The sequence below is a fragment of the Oncorhynchus gorbuscha genome, linkage group LG19 (genome assembly GCF_021184085.1).
Source record: "Oncorhynchus gorbuscha isolate QuinsamMale2020 ecotype Even-year linkage group LG19, OgorEven_v1.0, whole genome shotgun sequence".
Lineage (NCBI taxonomy): Eukaryota > Metazoa > Chordata > Actinopteri > Salmoniformes > Salmonidae > Oncorhynchus > Oncorhynchus gorbuscha.
In genome coordinates, this window is record NC_060191.1 from 14,452,121 (window position 1) to 14,471,689 (window position 19,569).

At 43.0% G+C, this 19,569-nt stretch overlaps 1 protein-coding gene and 1 pseudogene across 4 annotated transcripts; one reads left to right on the top strand and one right to left on the bottom strand.

The window, feature by feature from the left end:
• Positions 1-3,432: 3,432 nt before the first annotated feature.
• LOC124006135 (E3 ubiquitin-protein ligase rnf146-like) lies at positions 3,433-8,715 on the top strand. Of its 4 annotated transcripts, none has more exons than XM_046315933.1 (3): positions 3,433-3,521; positions 6,360-6,422; positions 6,582-8,715. In XM_046315933.1, exon 3 carries the CDS (start codon positions 6,591-6,593, stop codon positions 7,647-7,649), a length of 1,059 nt encoding a protein of 352 aa, XP_046171889.1. In that variant the 5' UTR covers positions 3,433-3,521; positions 6,360-6,422; positions 6,582-6,590; the 3' UTR covers positions 7,650-8,715. The 4 variants fall into 4 exon arrangements, with proteins under 4 accessions (XP_046171889.1, XP_046171886.1, XP_046171890.1 ...); XM_046315930.1 differs by having other exon boundaries at positions 3,439-3,521; positions 6,579-8,715; XM_046315934.1 differs by lacking the exon at positions 3,433-3,521 and adding an exon at positions 3,784-4,159.
• A 2,839-nt stretch (positions 8,716-11,554) lies between these two features.
• Positions 11,555-17,319, bottom strand: LOC124006010 (annotated as a pseudogene).
• Between the last annotated feature and the right edge of the window lie 2,250 nt (positions 17,320-19,569).

Below are 19,569 nucleotides of genomic sequence, written 5' to 3' on the forward strand. Positions count from 1 at the left end.
TTGAGAAATACATGCGATCCAGTCGGAAATGTGGAATGGAATAGACCAATAGAATGGACCAATAGAAATGAGAGCGCAAGATGAGAGAAAGTGTGCTATCCAAGGTATCCAAGGTGGTGTGTGAAAACATCCAGCTGCAATTTTGCAAAACTGCTCCCAGTAAGTGTATCTTTTTTAATTTAATAAGAATACAATTGAAATAATATTTCTCGCTTACATGAAAGTTAAGTTCCAAAGGTTTATAAAACCGTATTGCTAGAAGGATTAATAACGTTTCTTAACATTAAAACCGAGTGTTGGGATTGTAGTCGTTGATCCAGCTGTTGTCCATACATTCAATTGAGAACTCAAGGGCAGGGTACACTAACTAAATATGAATAATTAAGTAACTGGTTCCACTGCCTTTTTTTTTTGGTTTACTCAACTTTTCATTTTTAGTTTTCCAACATGAGGAAAGGTAGGCAAAAATTCAGTGGGTCTTAAAATGTGTTTGTTCAATTTTGTCTCATATGTTAATTAAACTATAAAAGTATCATTTTACCATCAGGCTGTAGAAACAGTTACACAAACACAGTGCTTTTAACATCCAATGTTTTCAACTTACATATTTGACACCTGATGACATTGTGCAAAATCACAACCTCTTGGTTCACAGCATACCAATCTTCCTGCTATGCCACCACGTCTGTGTCAATAACATATTGGACACATGTTGACATACATGATTGCATTGTGCATGTTATTGTCTAATGTAGGGGAGAGTGAGGTATGTTGTCACACTTCTCACACTGTCTAACATTTACTGGGGACAATGCATCACAATGGTATAAATGTCATACCAAATGAAAGAAGCAAGTCTTGGGCACTTATGATGCATTCATTACATCTTCATATCTTATTTCAGTACGGAGTTGTAGACCATTAAATAGAGAGTGTGCACTTGTGACAATTTACCCCATAAGCAGGTATATTGTCACATTGCGTCGGGTAAATTGTCACATTGGATTATCAACAAATAAGAACACAAATAATTCATTGTTTGACAAATTGGGACTGATTGCTCACCTGCTGTGCAAGTCCCATAAAGCTGTCAGATGGGCAGCACACAGGGAGAGAGTGGGGGAAGAAAGGACTCTCGTATAGTTGGGGATGGTTGCGGAGGTAACAGGAGTGAGTTCAGTTTTTGATCCCCACAGGAAACAGCAAGACCAGGAGCCAAGAAGATGGTATCCCGGAGAGGGTCTCATGGTGGAGACCTATTATTTTCTTTTCCTGGTCTTCCACAAGTCTTAACAAATCAGACGAGGTGTTTGAACACACTAATGCACAGTTTTGTAACAGTCTATACGAGTACATCCGTATCTGACTAATCAGACTCATCTTCAGAGTCACAGTTCTGACACACATACATTGCCTGGCCTGAGGTACAAGCATCACAGGCCCATTTGTTGCATCTCACACAGTTCACCCCAGTCTCCTTTGGAAGGCTGTTTGAAAATGGCTCCACACAGACGAGGCAGAAGCTCTCCTCTTCATCTGATGATGACTCTTCTACCATTTTTCTAGCTGCCTTGTTCTTCGCAGGTCCTGCTTCCCTTTCTTCAGAAACAGCCTTTTGCTAGATTGTGCCTATTCTTTTGCATTTCTAGTACCTGCTTCACTGAGTTAGAATTGCAGTTTTGTGCTGTTTTCTTCCTTTGCAAGCTGGTTTTCAGGGGCCAGCTTTTTGATATAGCTGGATCTCCTCAGGAGTTGGTAGTCCGCTATCAGCAATGCTGATAGCAGACTGAGCTCGCAATAGGCAGGGCTGGAATGGTGTGGCATAAGAACTGGGCAGGTCTGAGCTCGCAATAGGCAGGGTGCTGGGTTGTACCCCAGCCAGCCTGAATGTTCAAGGGACTTGCAGCCAGAGAGTAGGCGATTACAACAATTGTTAGTAGCTACTATCTTGTCTCATCACTACAACTCTCCGATACACAACCCAACCAAGCTTAACACAGCGCGCATCCAACCCAGAAGCCAGCCGCACCAATGTGTCGGAAGAAACGCTGTGCACCTGGCAATCTTGGTTAGCGTGCACTACACCCGGCCCACCACAGGAGTTGCTGGTGTGCGATGAGACAAGGATATCCCTACTGGTCAAACCTTCCCTAACGACGCTATGCCAATTGTGCGTCGCCCCACGGACCTCCCGGTCGCGGATGGTTACGACAGAGCCTGGGCGCAAACCCAGAGTCTCTGGTGGCACAGCTGGCACTGCACTACAGCACCCTTAACCACTGCGCCACCCGGGAGGCCTGGAATGTCATAAATTGACATTGTCTTCCCGGGATTGTTCCTCATCCAGGCATCACACGCGGTGTTGATGTGCATCTTTAGTGGCCCGTAGAGAGACCTGTCTAAGGGTTGAACCCGACAAGAGCAATGGGGTGGGAATTACAGCATAATTATGCCATTTTCTTTGGCATAATTGAGTCCGTCACTGGACAGAAGAGACTCGTGGTTTTGTCCAAAAGGAGTGAACAGGGCTTTTTCTTTGAGCACTTCGTATGCTCAATGAAATGTTTCAGGAAGTCAACCAAATGCACATATTTCATCCACCCAGTGGGATTTGCCAATCCTTTGCTGCCAGATGGCCTGTTGATCAGGAATTGATCGAAGAAGTTGACACAGGGAATATAAAATATGGAGGTATATATTCCCTGTGGCTGAGACAGCACAGGCCAGTGTGACGAGGGTTCCCCTATACAGAAAAATCTAATATTGATTAAATAAATTAATCCAATCAGATTAATTGACACAGACATGGTGGCATATCAGAATATCATGAACCAAGAGGTTTTGAGTTCAAATCCCAGGTGAGGACATGTTGGATAATAATTACTGTAAAAATGAACATACACAGTGTGATCATATATGTCAATGTGTATCAAATATGCAAGTTGAAAACATTGTATGGTAACAGTGCTGTGTGTGTAACTACACTGGACAAAAATATAAATGCAACAATTTCAAAGATTCTACTCAGTTACAGTTCATATAAGGAAATCAGTCAATTGAAATGAATTCATTAGGCCCTAAACCATTGTTTTCACTGGAAATACAGACCTACATCTCCTACATCTGATCACATAACTTTAAAAAAAAGAAAATTGGGGTGTGGATCAGAAAAACAGCCCGTATCTGGTGTGAGCACCATTTTGGCTGGTGTAGGGTGTCATTGTAAATAAGAATGTGTTCTTAACTGGCTTGCCTAGTTAAATAAAGATTTTAAAAAACTAACCATCTACGGACTGACCAATGGTATACAGAAATGGGCGTTTTCTAATATCAAGGAACGCCCACATTAAGAAACGCCCCGAATTGCGGTCTGCAATTACTTCATATTGCACTTCTCCGCTGATTCGAGAAAATTGTAATGTGCGTGTGCTGTGCGTGATTACGTACAATTAAGGTAGTCATCACGTTAACAGGCTAAATACGCTGCTACGCTGCTTTTTGTGAAGGAGGAAAACAGACGGGTGAGTTTAATTTAACATTTCTCGCTATGCAGCTAATTTAGATCAATGTGTATGATTTAAGGTCAATGTAATATTTAACAATTACAAGAGGCGCACAATGACCGATAAATCTAACATGCGAAATTACAGTCTCGGCTAAGAGAGAGACGTGACGAGCTCTGGCTTTCTTTGTCGACTGAGAACGGCAAGCTAACGTCAGCTAGCTACATGTCTCGTTGTTTTTATTCCTCCTGGGGGTGGGTAACGTTAGTTCAAATCAAAGTTAGCAGACTAGCTAACGTCAGTTTTCACATTTTCAATGCGAATAACACCGTCACCGAAAATATCAAAATATTGTGGTCGTAGTTCGCTACGACAATGTTATATAAATGAGAATGCTGTTGAGTTTGCTAGCTCGGAGATTAGCCAACGTTAGTTAGATATCGTTACATGGCTAACGGTGGTTTATCCTCGAAGGAAGAAGGGGGAAAACTGCTGTTCGCTAACGTTTGCTGTCTTCCGTTTTTGGTAGGATTATATCACGATATTTTTTTCCACGGCGCAAATTTTAACGAAGCAGACTCGACTCTTGGTCCTTTTATTAACCTACTGTATGTAAAATAGTTAGCTATAGCTTGGAAAATAAAATATTACACTGGGTAAGTGACACTGGATGACATGTTTTGTTTGTAACATTAGGGCTGTTTTCCAAAATAAGCTAAATCTGCTTAATGTTTTGTTTCCTTGCCACGATACTAACGAGTATCGCGATACAGGTCCTGTCAGTTAGCTAGCTCACATACTGATCATACTGCTCACATCGCTTGCCTGCAAAATCAATTCAGACATGCATGTTAAGGGCCTCCTGAGTGGTGCAGTGGTCTAAAGCAGTGATAGCTGTGCCACTAGAGATTCTGGGTTTAAGTCCAGGCTCTGTCGCAGCAGGCTGTGACCGGAGACCCATGGGGCGATGAACAATGTTCCCAGCGTCGTTAGGGGACGCAATGTCCTTGTCCCATTGCACACTAGTGACTTGTGGTGAGCTGGGAGCAGTGCTCGCTGACACGGTCGCCAGGTGTACAGTTTCAAAGAATCAGTGTGGCTTGGTTGTGTTTCTTAGGATGCACGGCTCTCGACTTTCACCTCAAGTTCGTACAGGAGTTGCAGCGACGAGAAGAGATTATAACTACCAATTGGTTACCACGAAATTGGGGAGGAAAAAGGGTAACAAAATAATCTGTTAATAAATCATTGCTCCACACTGCTTACACAGGTCAACGAGTGTCTGCGTAGCCAGGCGATAAAATAGAACTTACATGCTGATCAAACCAGTCGCGTATGCGAGCTCTGCAAAATGCATGTACACGTTATTCAATCATTGCACCCACACTGCTCGGGTGCACCTGCGTGACCAGGTGCTAAAATAGTATAATTGGTCCTATTTGGGTGAATTGAAGATTAACTTCTGCTCGGGTGCACCTCAAGTTGGTTGCCAACTGCCATATAAGAGCCAAAATGTCATTGTTAACCGGTCTAGGAACGGGGTTCCACTAGCTCGCCAACAGCCAATGAAATTGCAGGGCGCAAATTCAATCAACAGAAATGTCATAATTATAATTTCTCAAACATACAAATATTAGACCACATTTTGAAGATAAAATTCTCCGTAATCCAACCACAGTGTCCGATTTCAAAAAGGCTTTTTGGCGAAAGCAGAACATATAATTGTTAGGTCAGCAACTAGTCACAGAAACCATACAGCTATTTTCCAACCAAAGAGAGGAGTCACAAAAAGTAGAAATGGAGAAATTTAATCACTAACCTTTGATATTCTTTATCAGATGACACTCCTGGGACAACATGTTACACAATACAAGTATGTTTTGTTCAATCAAGTTCATATTTATATCCAAAACCTCAGTTTACATTTGGCTTTGCCTCCAAAACATCCTGTGAATTTGCACAGAAATACTCATAATAAACATTGATAAAAGATACAAGTTATTCACAGAATTAGAGATATACTTCTACTTAATGCAACCATTGTGTCAGATTTTTTTTAAACTTTATGGAAAAAGCAAACCATGCAATAGTCTGAGCGCCGTACTCATTGATTAACACAACCCAAAAAGATGTCCGCTGTGTTGAAGAACAAGAACAACAAGAAGTCAAGTAGCATTATAAATATTCACTTACCTTTAATCTTCATCAGAATGCACTCCTAGGAATCCCAGTTCCACAAATGTTTGATTTGTTCGATAGTTAATATGTCCAAATATCTCCTTTTTGTTAGCACAGTAATCCAAATGCATGACGCACGATCACTAGCAGCAGACAAAGTCAAAAAGTTCCGTTAAGTCCGTAGAAACATGTAAAACTAAGTATAGAATCAATCTTTAGGATGTTTTTAAATATCTACAAACCTCAGATTTCCCACTTCATGGTTGGATTTTTCTCAGGTTTTTTCCTACCATATGAGTTCTGTTATACTCACAGACATCATTCAAACAGTTTTAGAAACTTCTGAGTATTTTCTATCCAAATCTACTAATAATATGCATATATTAGCAACTGGGACTGGGTAGCAGGCAGTTTACTCTGGACACGCTTTTCATCCAAACGTGAAAATGCTGCCTCCTAGCCCAAACAGGTTAACTAGCTAGTGTATCGGTCATTTCATGATGACCGACATGGTGACCGATTTTCATTTAGTTGAAAATAATCAAATATAAATAGTATTTCAATTATCTGAAAACAATTGACTTATTGTCATTCCCGTATTGTTTACTTTCCCGGAATCGTAAGTTCATCTATTGATTAAAAAACGTATTTGTGTTAACCTTTGTTTCCTTTTGGCAGTGAGACATTTGAACAACCACCAATAAGCCTAATGCAACATTGGCAACATTAGCAGATATTACAGTAAGTAGCTACTACAGAATCTGTGTGTTCTGTGTGTAGCTAAATAAACTGCTTTAACTTGTTCAGTGTATTGGTTGAATTAATTTGACAACTATGATGCTCGTAGTTCACATTAACATTCTTTTCTGTGTCTCTTTGCCCCCCAACCCCCCAAAGTAGTTCCTAAGGATGGCTAGCTGTGGTGAGGTTGACCACACTGTGAGCTTGCTCCCATCCAGTAAGAAGGGGAGTGGTGACTCTGCCTGCTCTGTTTCCAGTGGCTCATCACCTGCCCTGTCTGTCCCAGAATGTGCCATTTGCCTGCAGAGCTGTGTCCACCCTGTACAGCTACCCTGCCGCCATGTCTTCTGCTTCCTGTGTGTGAAAGGGGCGTCCTGGCAGAGCAAGCGCTGTGCTCTCTGTAGACAGGAGGTTCCCGAGGACTTCCTGGAGCACCCCACTCTGCTGTCCCCCGAAGAGCTTAAGACCGGAGGGTGGGGTGCCACAGAGGACAATGCCTGGTACTATGAGGGGAGGAATGGCTGGTGGCAGTATGACGAAAGGACCAGTCGTGAGCTGGAGGACGCTTTCTCCAAGGGCAAGAAGACGGCTGAAATGCTGATAGCCGGGTTCCTGTACGTGGCCGACCTGGAGAACATGGTGCAGTACCGGCGCAATGAGCACGGCCGCCGCCGCAAGATAAAACGGGACATTGTGGACATCCCCAAGAAAGGGGTGGCGGGCCTCCGTCTGGACACCGAGGGTGGCACGCAGGGGTCCTCTGCGGCAGGGAGAGGGAACTCTGCAGACGGGGCTGATACTTCAGCAGCCGCAGTGCAGCAGGCTGCAACATCTCCAGCTACCTCCACAGTCCTGTCTGCTCCTGCCAGGCCTCCCACCTCTCTGGGGGGCCAGCCTGGCAGCCCGACCAGCCCCTCCCTTGAGGACACCCTGGCCCTGCTCCACATCAGTCCCACAGATGCACCAGAGAGGGCTGAGGTTGGGGAGGGAGAGGAGGGGGAAGAAGAGGCCACTGCTACACCCTCCATGTCATCTGGTCCTAACACCTCTGTGGATGGTTCTGGGGACTGGAGCGACGATGAGGGTGATGGGGAGGCAGTGGATCACCGGGAGCAGAGACTGCGTTTGGGGGAGAGCCCAGAGGACAGGTCCCCCCCTGGGGCTGAGGCCTCCAGCAGCAGTAGTGTGAGGTCGCGAAGGCCTGACGGCCAGTGTACTGAAGTGTGAGCTCGACTCATCCTGAACCTCTGCACTGTAGCTAACATTCTCAGTTAATATAGGACTCTGAAACCGACTCAAACCAACCCCGCATATAACTGTCTCAAGGCAAGGATATGCTCATTATATTAGACTTTAAAGATTAAAATTACCCCCCTTAAAATTAGTGATAATCTACATTTACTGGTGGGCCTTGGGAGCAAAGTCTTTCCCCATACAACTTGTTAATTGAGCGTTGAGTTGTTTCGTGTAAGTTGTTTGAACGGTCCCTTGTCTCCAGACTGTGTGTGTGATGCAGCCGTGTTGAAAGTTGGAGACTTTATTTTAAGAGACATGGGGTGGCAGGTAGCCTAGTGGTTAGAGCATTGGACCAGTAACCGGAAGGTTGCAAGATCGAATCCCCGAGCTGACAAGGTACAAATCTGTCATTCTGCCCCTGAACAAGGCAGGTAACCAACTGTTCCTAGGCAGTCATTGAAAATAAGAGCAAATTCTTAACTATCTTGCCTAGTTAAATAAAGGTTAAATTAAAAATGCATTTAACTGAATGGGGTTGCAGACTTTTACCAGCTAGTTGTTTTGATCGGATCAGTGGTTGTTTTTCTCTCTGCAGCAGCTTGGTGTGTTGCGCTCTAGGCTGCTCCAAAATGATTAACACCATGCTCCATGACCTCTCTGATCAAAGTCAGACATTTTAATTTAAGTTGCTGATTATTAATCTGAAAAGTCTGTTTCATAACATGTGCATGTGTTTTAAGAGAGGGGTTGGTTTCTTAAACACTACTGGTGAGGAGGAGGACTGGTGTTTTAGATTTTAGTTTAACTGTTTTAAAATGTTTTCCCTCTGGTTGTAAATTCTATTGTGTGATTAGTATGACGGTAAGAGAAGAGCAACGGTTGCTAAGTGGATTGCTGCCTGTCTCCAGCAAAACCATTTGAAGTTTTACATGTGTTTATTTCTTACCAGCTTACTGTCAATGTCATCTGGTCAGCTCCATTTTACTGTCATTAAGAACCTTTATGTAATTTTAAATAAAATGTGTGTATTCATCAACCCAAAAGGTTGATATGGGAAGTATTGTTTTTGTTGAATGGAAGCAAAAGACAAGCTTGTCACATACCAACACGACTAGCGACATGCAAGAAATAAGCTCTCTTGTATCAAATCTGGTCACAATGCATTTTTTCCTAATATTTCTCATGTGACAACTCGACTATATATACATACATACAAGTATGTGGACACCTGCTGACAGGTCTAAAATCGAGCACACAGCCATGTGTTCTCCATAGACAAACATTGTCATTAGAATTGCCTTACTGAAGAGCTTAGTGACTTTCAATATGGGACTGTCATAGGATGCCACCTTTCCAACAAGTCAGTTGGTTAAATGTCTACCCTGCTAGAACTGCCTCGGTAAATAGTAAGTGCTGCCATTGTGAAGTGGAAACATATAGGAGCAACAACGGCTCAGCCACGAAGTGGTAGGCCACACAAGCTCACGAAACTGGATGCCTGAAGTGCGTAAAAATTCTGTCCTAGGTTGCAGCACTCACGAGTTCTAAACTACCGCTGGAAGCAATGTCAGCACTAACTTGGACGTTTCATTAAATGGGTTTCTATGGCTGAGCAGCGACACAAAGGTCTACTTCCTGTTTCAGTATGACAAACTAAAGTCCATACAGAAATGGTTTGTTGAGATCTGTGTGGAAGAACTTGACTGGCCTGCACAGAGCCCTGACCTCAACTCCATCAAACACCTGTGGGATGTATTGGAACGCTGACTGTGAGCCAAGGCAATTCGCCCAACCTCACAAATGCTCGTGGCTGAACGAAAGTAAGTCTTGCAGCAATGTTCCAACATCTAGTGGAAGCCTTCCCAGAGGAGTGGAGGCTGTTACAGCAGCAAAGGGGGGACCAACACCGTATTAATGCCCATGATTTTGGACGAGCAGGTGTCCACATACTTTTGGAACATGCCGTGTACCTCACCACTTGCTAATATCATGCACCCGCTGCTCCTGCCCTGCACAGGTCCACTTGGTGCAGTGTAGCGTACCTACTTCAACAGGTTCCAACCCTCTGAATTCATCTCACACCCTGGTTTGATATTCTGATCACATATCTGTAAGCAACACCAAAGCCTGGTGTTTGGCCAGGAAACACATGACCTTTGTAAAGGGACGGGAAAGGAAGACAAAAGGCCTGGTGGTGTGCATACAAAATGGCACTCTATTCCCAATTTAGTGCAATACCCTTGACCAGGGCCCACTATCTAGGGAATATGGTGCCATTTGGGACGTGCACCTAGCGGTGTGTTATCCAGAGACCTGACAGCCGGGTTCACAACATAGTGAAGCTTGATCTATCAGGGAGGGAAAAGGAGCGGCTGACTAACCTAGATCTATGCAGCAGGACAAACAATGTTTCATTGTTAGATTGTTCAGGATTCACATGCATTGAAAATTGTAGCAGTAAGACCACTATGTGTGTTTCTGTTTTATACAAAAACCTTGTCAGTTTAAATTTGTGGTGTTGCACAAAGTACAATACAAGCAAGATCATCAGGGATGTTATTCACATCAACAGCAATAGAAAGCATTTTGAAAGTGATTTTACTTTGATTTGTCATAAAATGTTGTACTGTATCTTATGAGTTATATATTATTTGCAGCCTATTTCCTTTATAGGGCACTACTTTTGACCAGGGCTGATAGGACTCTAGCCTATTTCATTTAAAGTGCACTACTTTTGACCAGGGCTGATAGGACTCTAGCCTATTTCCTTTATAGTGCACTACTTTTGACCAGGGCTGATAGGACTCCAGCCTATTTCCTTTATAGTGCACTACTTTTGACCAGGGCTGATAGGACTCTAGCCTATTTCCTTATATAGTGTAAACTACTTTTGACCAGGGCTGATAGGACTCTAGCCTATTTCCTTTATAGTGCACTACTTTTGACCAGGGCTGATAGGACTCTGGTCAAAAGTAGCACACCATACAGTAAATAGGGTACCATTTGTAAAGCATTCAATGTCATGGCAATATTAAAGCTCTTATCTAAAGTATGTACACCACCACAGAGCTGTAAAGGATATTATTCTGGGTCCCCAGAGCCTCACAATATACTGTACAATGATAGGCCTCCAATTGTATGGTTGCTGTTGTACTCCATAAAATCACCTGCAGGTGGCAGAGATGTACAGCATTTTTCCCCTGAACATTAAGTACTTACTGGCTCCTCAATAAATATTTCCTGAAATGCAGTGCATGAGAGAAAATCGATCTAACACACATTTTAAACTGGGTGGTTCGAGCCCTGAATGCTGATTGGCTGACAGCCGTGGTATATCAGAGGTATACCACGGGTACAACAAAAAATGTGTATGTAATCCTCTAATTACATTGGTAACCAGTTTATAATAGCATTAAGTCACCTCGGGGGTTTGTGGTATATGGTCGATATATCACGGCTAAGAACCGCCCTTAGCCATGGTATATTGGCCATATTCTTATGTACGACGCAATGCGGAGTGCATAGGAACCGCCCTTAGCCGTGGTATATTGGCCATATTCTTATGTACGACGCAATGCGGAGTGCATAGGAACCAACCTTAGCCATGGTATATTGGCCATATACCACACCCCTTCAGGCCTTATTGCTTAAGTATAAAAAATTATATGGAAGTCTATAAGCACCACCTTCATAAACAATCGGATTAGTTTTAAGACTTTAAATGGGGTTAGGGGCATTTTTGTTTTAGTATTTGTATTTATAGATTTGATAATTTATTCAAGATGAGACGATTTGTGCACTGCAGGAAAAGTGTGAGAAATAATGAATAATGTGTAGCTGTGATGGATCTTTAATAAGAAAGTTATTTTAGAGTGTGTTTTATTCATTGGGTACCTTTACATATCCGTGACTTCAATTTCCCTGAGCTCCTCTTCGATGGCTTTACCAACACCAAGTGTATATATCGTGATACCTGGGGGCGGGGAAGCAGGTCAAAGGTCAGAAGGAAGTGGATGAATGACTCCTTTAAGAGAAGATGGTACTCTATTAAAGGCTATTTAAATGGCTCTGCAATCAGATCAAGTTCAGCAAACACGATGTAAGAAACCGTACCGGCATCCTTTGCCTTAGTGGCCCATTTCGACACATCATCCTGGGATCGTCCGTTGGTGAACACAATACTGACCCGTGGCATGCCGGGCCTGGCCCCCTCCTTGGCAGAGAAGCTGTACTCAGACATGTGACGCAGGGCAGCGCCTGTTATGGATCCTCTGCCTATGTACTGCATCCGCGACACGGCCCTGTTGATGTCCCGGCCTGAGGTCTACTGACCCAGGATGAACTCTGTGCAGACCTTACTGGAGTACTGCAGCAGCCCCACGTGGGTGCCCGTGCCGGACACGTCCAGAGAGTACACGATGCTGTTCACAAACTGCTTGGCAAGGTCAAAGTTGGCCGGCCCCAGGCTCTTAGAACCGTCAATTACAAATACCAGATCCATCACTCCATCTGAACACTCTGCCTCTGCCGTATTAGAGACAAATAGTGGTGAGTCGTCACGACACCCCAAATAAACTACCATGGCAAGACAGCAGCAGAATGTACTAGCCTACATTACTTAAACAATGTCGCTGATAGGCTAATAACTGGCTCATTTTACAATAATGGCCCAACATTATGAGGACCTACCTGTGTGCAGGTCAAGGGCGCAACTTTGGTTTTAGAGTGGGGGGGACATATTATTATTTTTATCCAGTCGGATAAACACTCCAAACAGCCTACCTGGCCGCTTAGAGGCGTCCACATGGTCCTAAAGCACACCATTGCATCGTTTTCTATCACATTTCAATGATAAAACTGGGGGGGACAAAAAAGTCCCCCGTCCCCAGTGAAAGTTGCACCCCTGGTCCAGGTCAAATTCAAATAGTAATAAGGATCATTCTCATTAATAATGGAAATGTGTGTTCTCTACTCTACTCCAGGCTTCATGGTACCAAATACATAGTCATTTTAATGCAACATTGGGTAATAATGTGCATGAATATCCATCTACCTATCGAGGACTACTCTTACTTCCTTCATGACATGTGCCTGTCACTGTCAAACGGTATGGAATATTCCTCTTAATCCAGGAAAAGAACACCCTGGACTAGAGGGAGCATCAGGATTAACCATGACCTCATAATCACAACTCACAACTTATGTAACATATAAATACCAGGATGGAAAAACACTCAGTCACAGTCAGAACCATTACAAAAGAGGAAGTTAGGTGTATATTTGAAGGCAGTCCAACTTCACCTCAGTCACATAAGCATTAATGCGTAACATTCATTCTAACATACCAATTCAAAGGGATGTGAATCCATTGGGCCAAAACAGCATTCTGCATAGAGAAGATCCTCTTATTAATGTGCAATGTCCAAAATATCTGTTACCACACAGCTGATAGGAAGACATGGAAGCAGGCCATTGACTTACTCTGGCAGGTTCTGTTATCAGGTCTGAGTTTGTAGCCTTCTCGACATCTACACACAAATGAATCTTCAGTGTTCACACAGTCATGCTAACACCCATGGTTACCAAGGGAACATGGATCGTTACCAAGGGAACATGGCCGTGAGTAAAAGTGATCAGACCCAGTTGTTGAGGTCAATAAGCAAGACTTGCTAGTATGTTGACATCTAAGTAAAATGTTGAATACAAATGATATTTCTGCGTATTAGGTGAGACTGAGATATAGAAAAACAGAAAAATGAATCTTCAGTGTTCACACACTCGTGTTCACACCCGTGGTCGCCAAGAGCACAGTGGTCAATCTCTGAGAGGTGTTAGTCACATCGGGTACAGAGATAGAAACAAGGCAGGAGAGAGAAAGGGACAACGCATGCTAATATTCTTTCAGGGAAGTAACACTTCTACACTGTTATATAGAAATATAACAGTGACTCACATATTCACTACATTTAAACAAATAAAAACATTACAAATGTTTTCCTCAACACTGCCCACGCAGTGAGCACAGCACTCTGTTGCTGAGTCCTCCAGGAACTGATATTTTGAATTAACAGTTTCTGATTGCTTTATTTGTTAGATTAAATATATTTGAAAACATTTTTAGAGGTGTACTGGCACTTCTATCTCAGGAGGGGGAGGTTGAGTACAGTGTTGTTAATAGCACAGTTACACAGTTCATATAACCAGAGGAGTGATGAACTTACTGCTGCAGGTCTTGCCATCGCGGTTGAGAACATAGCCCCTCGTACATCTACAGACGTAGGACTCAGGAGAGTTGACACAGTCATGCTGACAGCCATGGTTCCCCGGGTCACAGTAATCTATTCCTGGGGGGGAAAGGTAGAGACACACATCGATGGGCTTGAATTCATACATTATTCTCAGGATGTCAAAAAGAGAATAGGTGCCTTTAATTTGAAATGTTCTTTATTTCCTGTAATACCAGTTGTTTCTGCCTATTTTTTTTAAGCACTTACAGATTATATTATATGTCTCATTATATTGTACTGTATGTTCCATTATATTGTACTGTATGTTCCATTATATTGTACTGTATGTCCATTATATTGTACTGTATGTCTCAGTATATTATACTGTATGTCTCATTATACTGTATTGTAGGTCCATTATATGGTACTTTATATTCCATTATATTGTACTGGATGCCCATTATATTATACTGTATGTCTCATTATACTGTATTGTATGTCCATTATATGGTACTTTATATTCCATTATATTGTACTGGATGCCCATTATATTATACTTATGTCTCATTATATTATACTGTATGTCTCATTACATTGTACTGTATGTCCATTATATTGTACTCTAGGTCCCATTATATTCCACTTCCATCTTCCATTGTATTTGTATTTATTACTCTTCCTCAGGTCCAAATTGTGAAGGGACCTCTGGTGGCATGTCTTGTGGGGTTTGCATGGGTGTCCGAGCTGTGTGCTAGAAGTTTAAACAGACAGCTCGGTGCATTCAGCATGTCAACACTTCTTTCAAAAACAAGTAGTGATGAAGTCAATCTCTCTTCTGCTTTGAGCCATGAGAGATTTACATGCATATTATTAATGTTAGCATTTAAAAGCCAGCCGTGCTGCCCTGTTCTGAGACAATTGTAATTTTCGGAGGTCCCTCATTGTGGCGCCTGACCACACAACTGAACAGTAGTCCAGGTGTGACAATACTAGAACCTGTAGGACCTGACAACACTACTGAACAGTAGTCCAGGTGTGACAATACTAGAACCTGTAGGACCTGACCACACTAATGAACAGTAGTCCAGGTGTGACAATACTAGAACCTGTAGGACCTGACAACACTACTGAATAGTAGTCCAGGTGTGACAATACTAGAACCTGTAGGACCTGACAACACTACTGAACAGTAGTCCAGGTGTGACAATACAAGAACCTGTAGGACCTGACAACACTACTGAACAGTAGTCCAGGTGTGACAATACTACATTTACATTACATTTAAGTCATTTAGCAGACGCTCTTATACTAGAACCTGTAGGACCTGACAACACTACTGAACAGTAGTCCAGGTGTGACAATACTAGAACCTGTAGGACCTGACAACACTACTGAACAGTAGTCCAGGTGTGACAATACTAGAACCTGTAGGACCTGACAACACTACTGAACAGTAGTCCAGGTGTGACAATACTAGAACCTGTAGGACCTGAACAGTAGTCAGGTGTGACACTACTGAACAGTAGTCCAGGTGTGACAATACTAGAACCTGTAGGACCTGACAACACTACTGAACAGTAGTCCAGGTGTGACAATACTAGAACCTGTAGGACCTGACAACACTACTGAACAGTAGTCCAGGTGTGACAATACTAGAACCTGTAGGACCTGACAACACTACTGAACAGTAGTCCAGGTGTGACAATACTAGAACCTGTAGGACCTGACCACACAACTGAATAGTAGTCCAGGTGTGACAATACTAGAACCTGTAGGACCTGACAACACTACTGAACAGTAGTCCAGGTGTGACAATACTAGAACCTGTAGGACCTGACAACACTACTGAACAGTAGTCCAGGTGTGACAATACTAGAACCTGTAGGACCTGACCAGAATAGTAGTCCAGGTGTGACAATACTAGAACCTGTAGGACCTGACAACACTACTGAACAGTAGTCCAGGTGTGACAATACTAGAACCTGTAGGACCTGACAACACTACTGAACAGTAGTCCAGGTGTGACAATACTAGAACCTGTAGGACCTGACCACACAACTGAACAGTAGTCCAGGTGTGACAATACTAGAACCTGTAGGACCTGACCACACAACTGAATAGTAGTCCAGGTGTGACAATACTAGAACCTGTAGGACCTGACAACACTACTGAACAGTAGTCCAGGTGTGACAATACTAGAACCTGTAGGACCTGACCACACAACTGAATAGTAGTCCAGGTGTGACAATACTAGAACCTGTAGGACCTGACAACACAACTGAATAGTAGTCCAGGTGTGACAATACTAGAACCTGTAGGACCTGACAACACTACTGAATAGTAGTCCAGGTGTGACAATACTAGAACCTGTAGGACCTGACAACACTACTGAACAGTAGTCCAGGTGTGACAATACTAGAACCTGTAGGACCTGACCACACAACTGAATAGTAGTCCAGGTGTGACAATACTAGAACCTGTAGGACCTGACAACACTACTGAACAGTAGTCCAGGTGTGACAATACTAGAACCTGTAGGACCTGACCACACAACTGAACTGTAGTCCAGGTGTGACAATACTAGAACCTGTAGGACCTGACCACACTACATTTACATTTACATTTAAGTCATTTAGCAGACGCTCTTATCCAGAGCACAACACAACTGAATAGTAGTCCAGGTGTGACAATACTAGAACCTGTAGGACCTGACAACACTACTGAACAGTAGTCCAGGTGTGACAATACTAGAACCTGTAGGACCTGACAACACTACTGAACAGTAGTCCAGGTGTGACAATACTAGAACCTGTAGGACCTGACCACACTACTGAACAGTAGTCCAGGTGTGACAATACTAGAACCTGTAGGACCTGACAACACTACTGAACAGTAGTCCAGGTGTGACAATACTAGAACCTGTAGGACCTGACAACACTACTGAACAGTAGTCCAGGTGTGACAATACTAGAACCTGTAGGACCTGACAACACTACTGAACAGTAGTCCAGGTGTGACAATACTAGAACCTGTAGGACCTGACAACACTACTGAACAGTAGTCCAGGTGTGACAATACTAGAACCTGTAGGACCTGACAACACTATTGAATAGTAGTCCAGGTGTGACAATACTAGAACCTGTAGGACCTGACAACACTACTGAATAGTAGTCCAGGTGTGACAATACTAGAACCTGTAGGACCTGCATTGTTGATAGTATTGATTGTGACACAAACCACAATATTTAGCTAGCACCACATTCCCTTTAGTACCAGTAATCTCTGCTGGTCTTACCCACTGAGTTGGACTGGATGGCCGAGTCATTGCGTCCTCCGTACAGAACGGATGGTCTGGGACGGCGTCTGCCTCTGTGGTCCACTCGGACTGCATCGCAGCAGAGCAGGCAAAAGAGCCTGAGGGCCAGAGACCTCATCCTTGACCAGGGGGACCCACAGATAGATGGACAGACAGACAGCAGCTGGTAAAACAATTGCGAAGACAACCAACTCAACCTCCAGTCCTGAGCATGAGTGTACAACAACCAACACAAACACTGCCTGTCACTGTCAGGAATCAATTTCACCTCCTGCCTGCCTGAAACCACAGCTTCAAATTTCACCTCATTAACCCAGAACGGTTGCCATGTCATAACCGCACAGTACGATTAGGCCTGTGTCCCAAATGGCACACTATTGCCTATAATGGTCAAAAGTAGTGCACTTTATAGGGAAAATGGTGCCATTTAAGATGCAACAACAGCTACAATGTATACAACACATTCCAGACCTAAGCTACCAGTGAGGGAGGTCCACAATCTAATATAAGAACATGCACCGGTTCCCTTCAGTTTATGAACTGAAATGTAACATTAGCTGCTCCTGGGTGTCTTCCCACAGAGTTATTAATACATGGAACAAAACTCCACTCTGAGTTGAGATGTTTAGGTGCTACAGGTGGTTTGCAGTGATTTAAAGCGGTCTATAATACACAGCAGACTGTTCCTCTGTCAGTTCTCTGCAGAGCCATCTGTTATCACTCCCATAGACCCCTACATACACCCTGCTGCTACACTTAACACATAGGCAGCTGTTGACTGTACGGGCCATTCTTTAAGACATCCAGTAGTTGTGTTCCATGGCTTTAAAAGACATAGCCATGCCCATTCTAGAACACATACAGTATGTTCTATTTAACTAGGCAAGTCAGTTAAGAACAAATTCTTAGTTACAATGACAACGCAAACCTGGGCCAATTGTGCACCGCCCTATTTGAGTCCCAATCACGGCTGGTTGTGATACAGCCTGGATTTGAACTAGGTTGTCTGTAGTGACACCTCAAGCACTGAGCGGCAGTGCCTTAGACCACTTCACCACTCTGGAGCCCGAGTGATGAGCTGATTACACTGAGTTGTTCCTTAGTCTGTTCACAGGTCTGAGATGCAAAGGAGTACCAGACATGTTTATGACTGTCAGTGACCTGAAGCAAGCAGGGTCACACACTCATGGAACATCAATTCCTGTTCATCTACCACAGCTACACAAGCATTTGGTGAGTGAAAACAAGACACAATGCAAGCACATGCCAGAGATTGATACAACAGTTGTTACTATTACTCATTCAGTCTGTAATTGAAAATGGAAGGAGATGGACCTTATACAAGTGGAGTCCTAAAAAAACAATTACAAACTACAGTATTTTTAAAACCTTTTGTCATGGCCATATTGTATCTTGTCATCTAATGTTGAATCTCAACCAAACACAGTCTAATGTGGAATCTGAATCATGTTGACTATATGTTAACTTCTATTTTATTTATCTTGGAGCTCAGATTCTGTGTGGTAAACACCACATCTGTCATGAGTTTTCATGCTGCAGTGTGACACTACCTATTGAACATAATATCAAAGTCTCCTTACCTTAATATCAAAATAAAGATTTGTGAAAATATCTGTCAGTATATCTAAATTAAAAGTGTTTCAAATAAATAAGTAAAGCAGGAAAAGGAAATCCACCTGGTTGAGTGAGTCAAGCTGGTGACGGTTGTAGTTGTGCAGTCAGTCAGAGAAGATGCAGATGTCCTTTAGTTCTCTCTCTCTCTCTCTGCATGTGCAGCAGACGAGCTCCCTCTCCTCTGGGACTGACTGATTCTGTATTTACTCTTAGCTGCCTTACCTCAGTCTGGCTCTGACCTGGGGAGGAAGCCTCCTATTGGAGCCATTATGTGGAGAAAATAAATTGGTGTATGGATCAAATCTTCCATGTTTTCATACAGCAGGTTGTCCGTTTAAACTATAATTTCAGTATGTCAAGACAATCAAGACATCTTCAACTGAGTCCACCAAGCATTTTGGTAACCATAAATATGATCTTCTTTGATCAGAAATAGTGACCAATAATCAAACAGATATCCCATGCATCCGTTCTTACATCTGACAAATAGCATTGTGAAAAGCTGATAAGTGTGTCTACAACTCAACTGTATTGTACATTTCTCAAAGTAAATGACACGTGTATTGGTTTTGCCAATGGTCAGATAGTTCAACTATAGTACTGTGGTCCTGGTCCAATGGTCGTCCAAGCTACAGTGGAAGAAGGTTACTGTACCTGGAAGACATCTGGATGAACTCTCCACATTGAACAGAAGGAAACAGTAAGGCAGCAGTTTATGGAAAAGGGTCTAAGT

Excerpts from the sequence above, each read along its gene's own strand:
- LOC124006135 (XM_046315933.1), top strand. The coding sequence starts at position 6,591 with ATGGCTAGCTGTGGTGAGGTTGACCACACTGTGAGCTTGCTCCCATCC.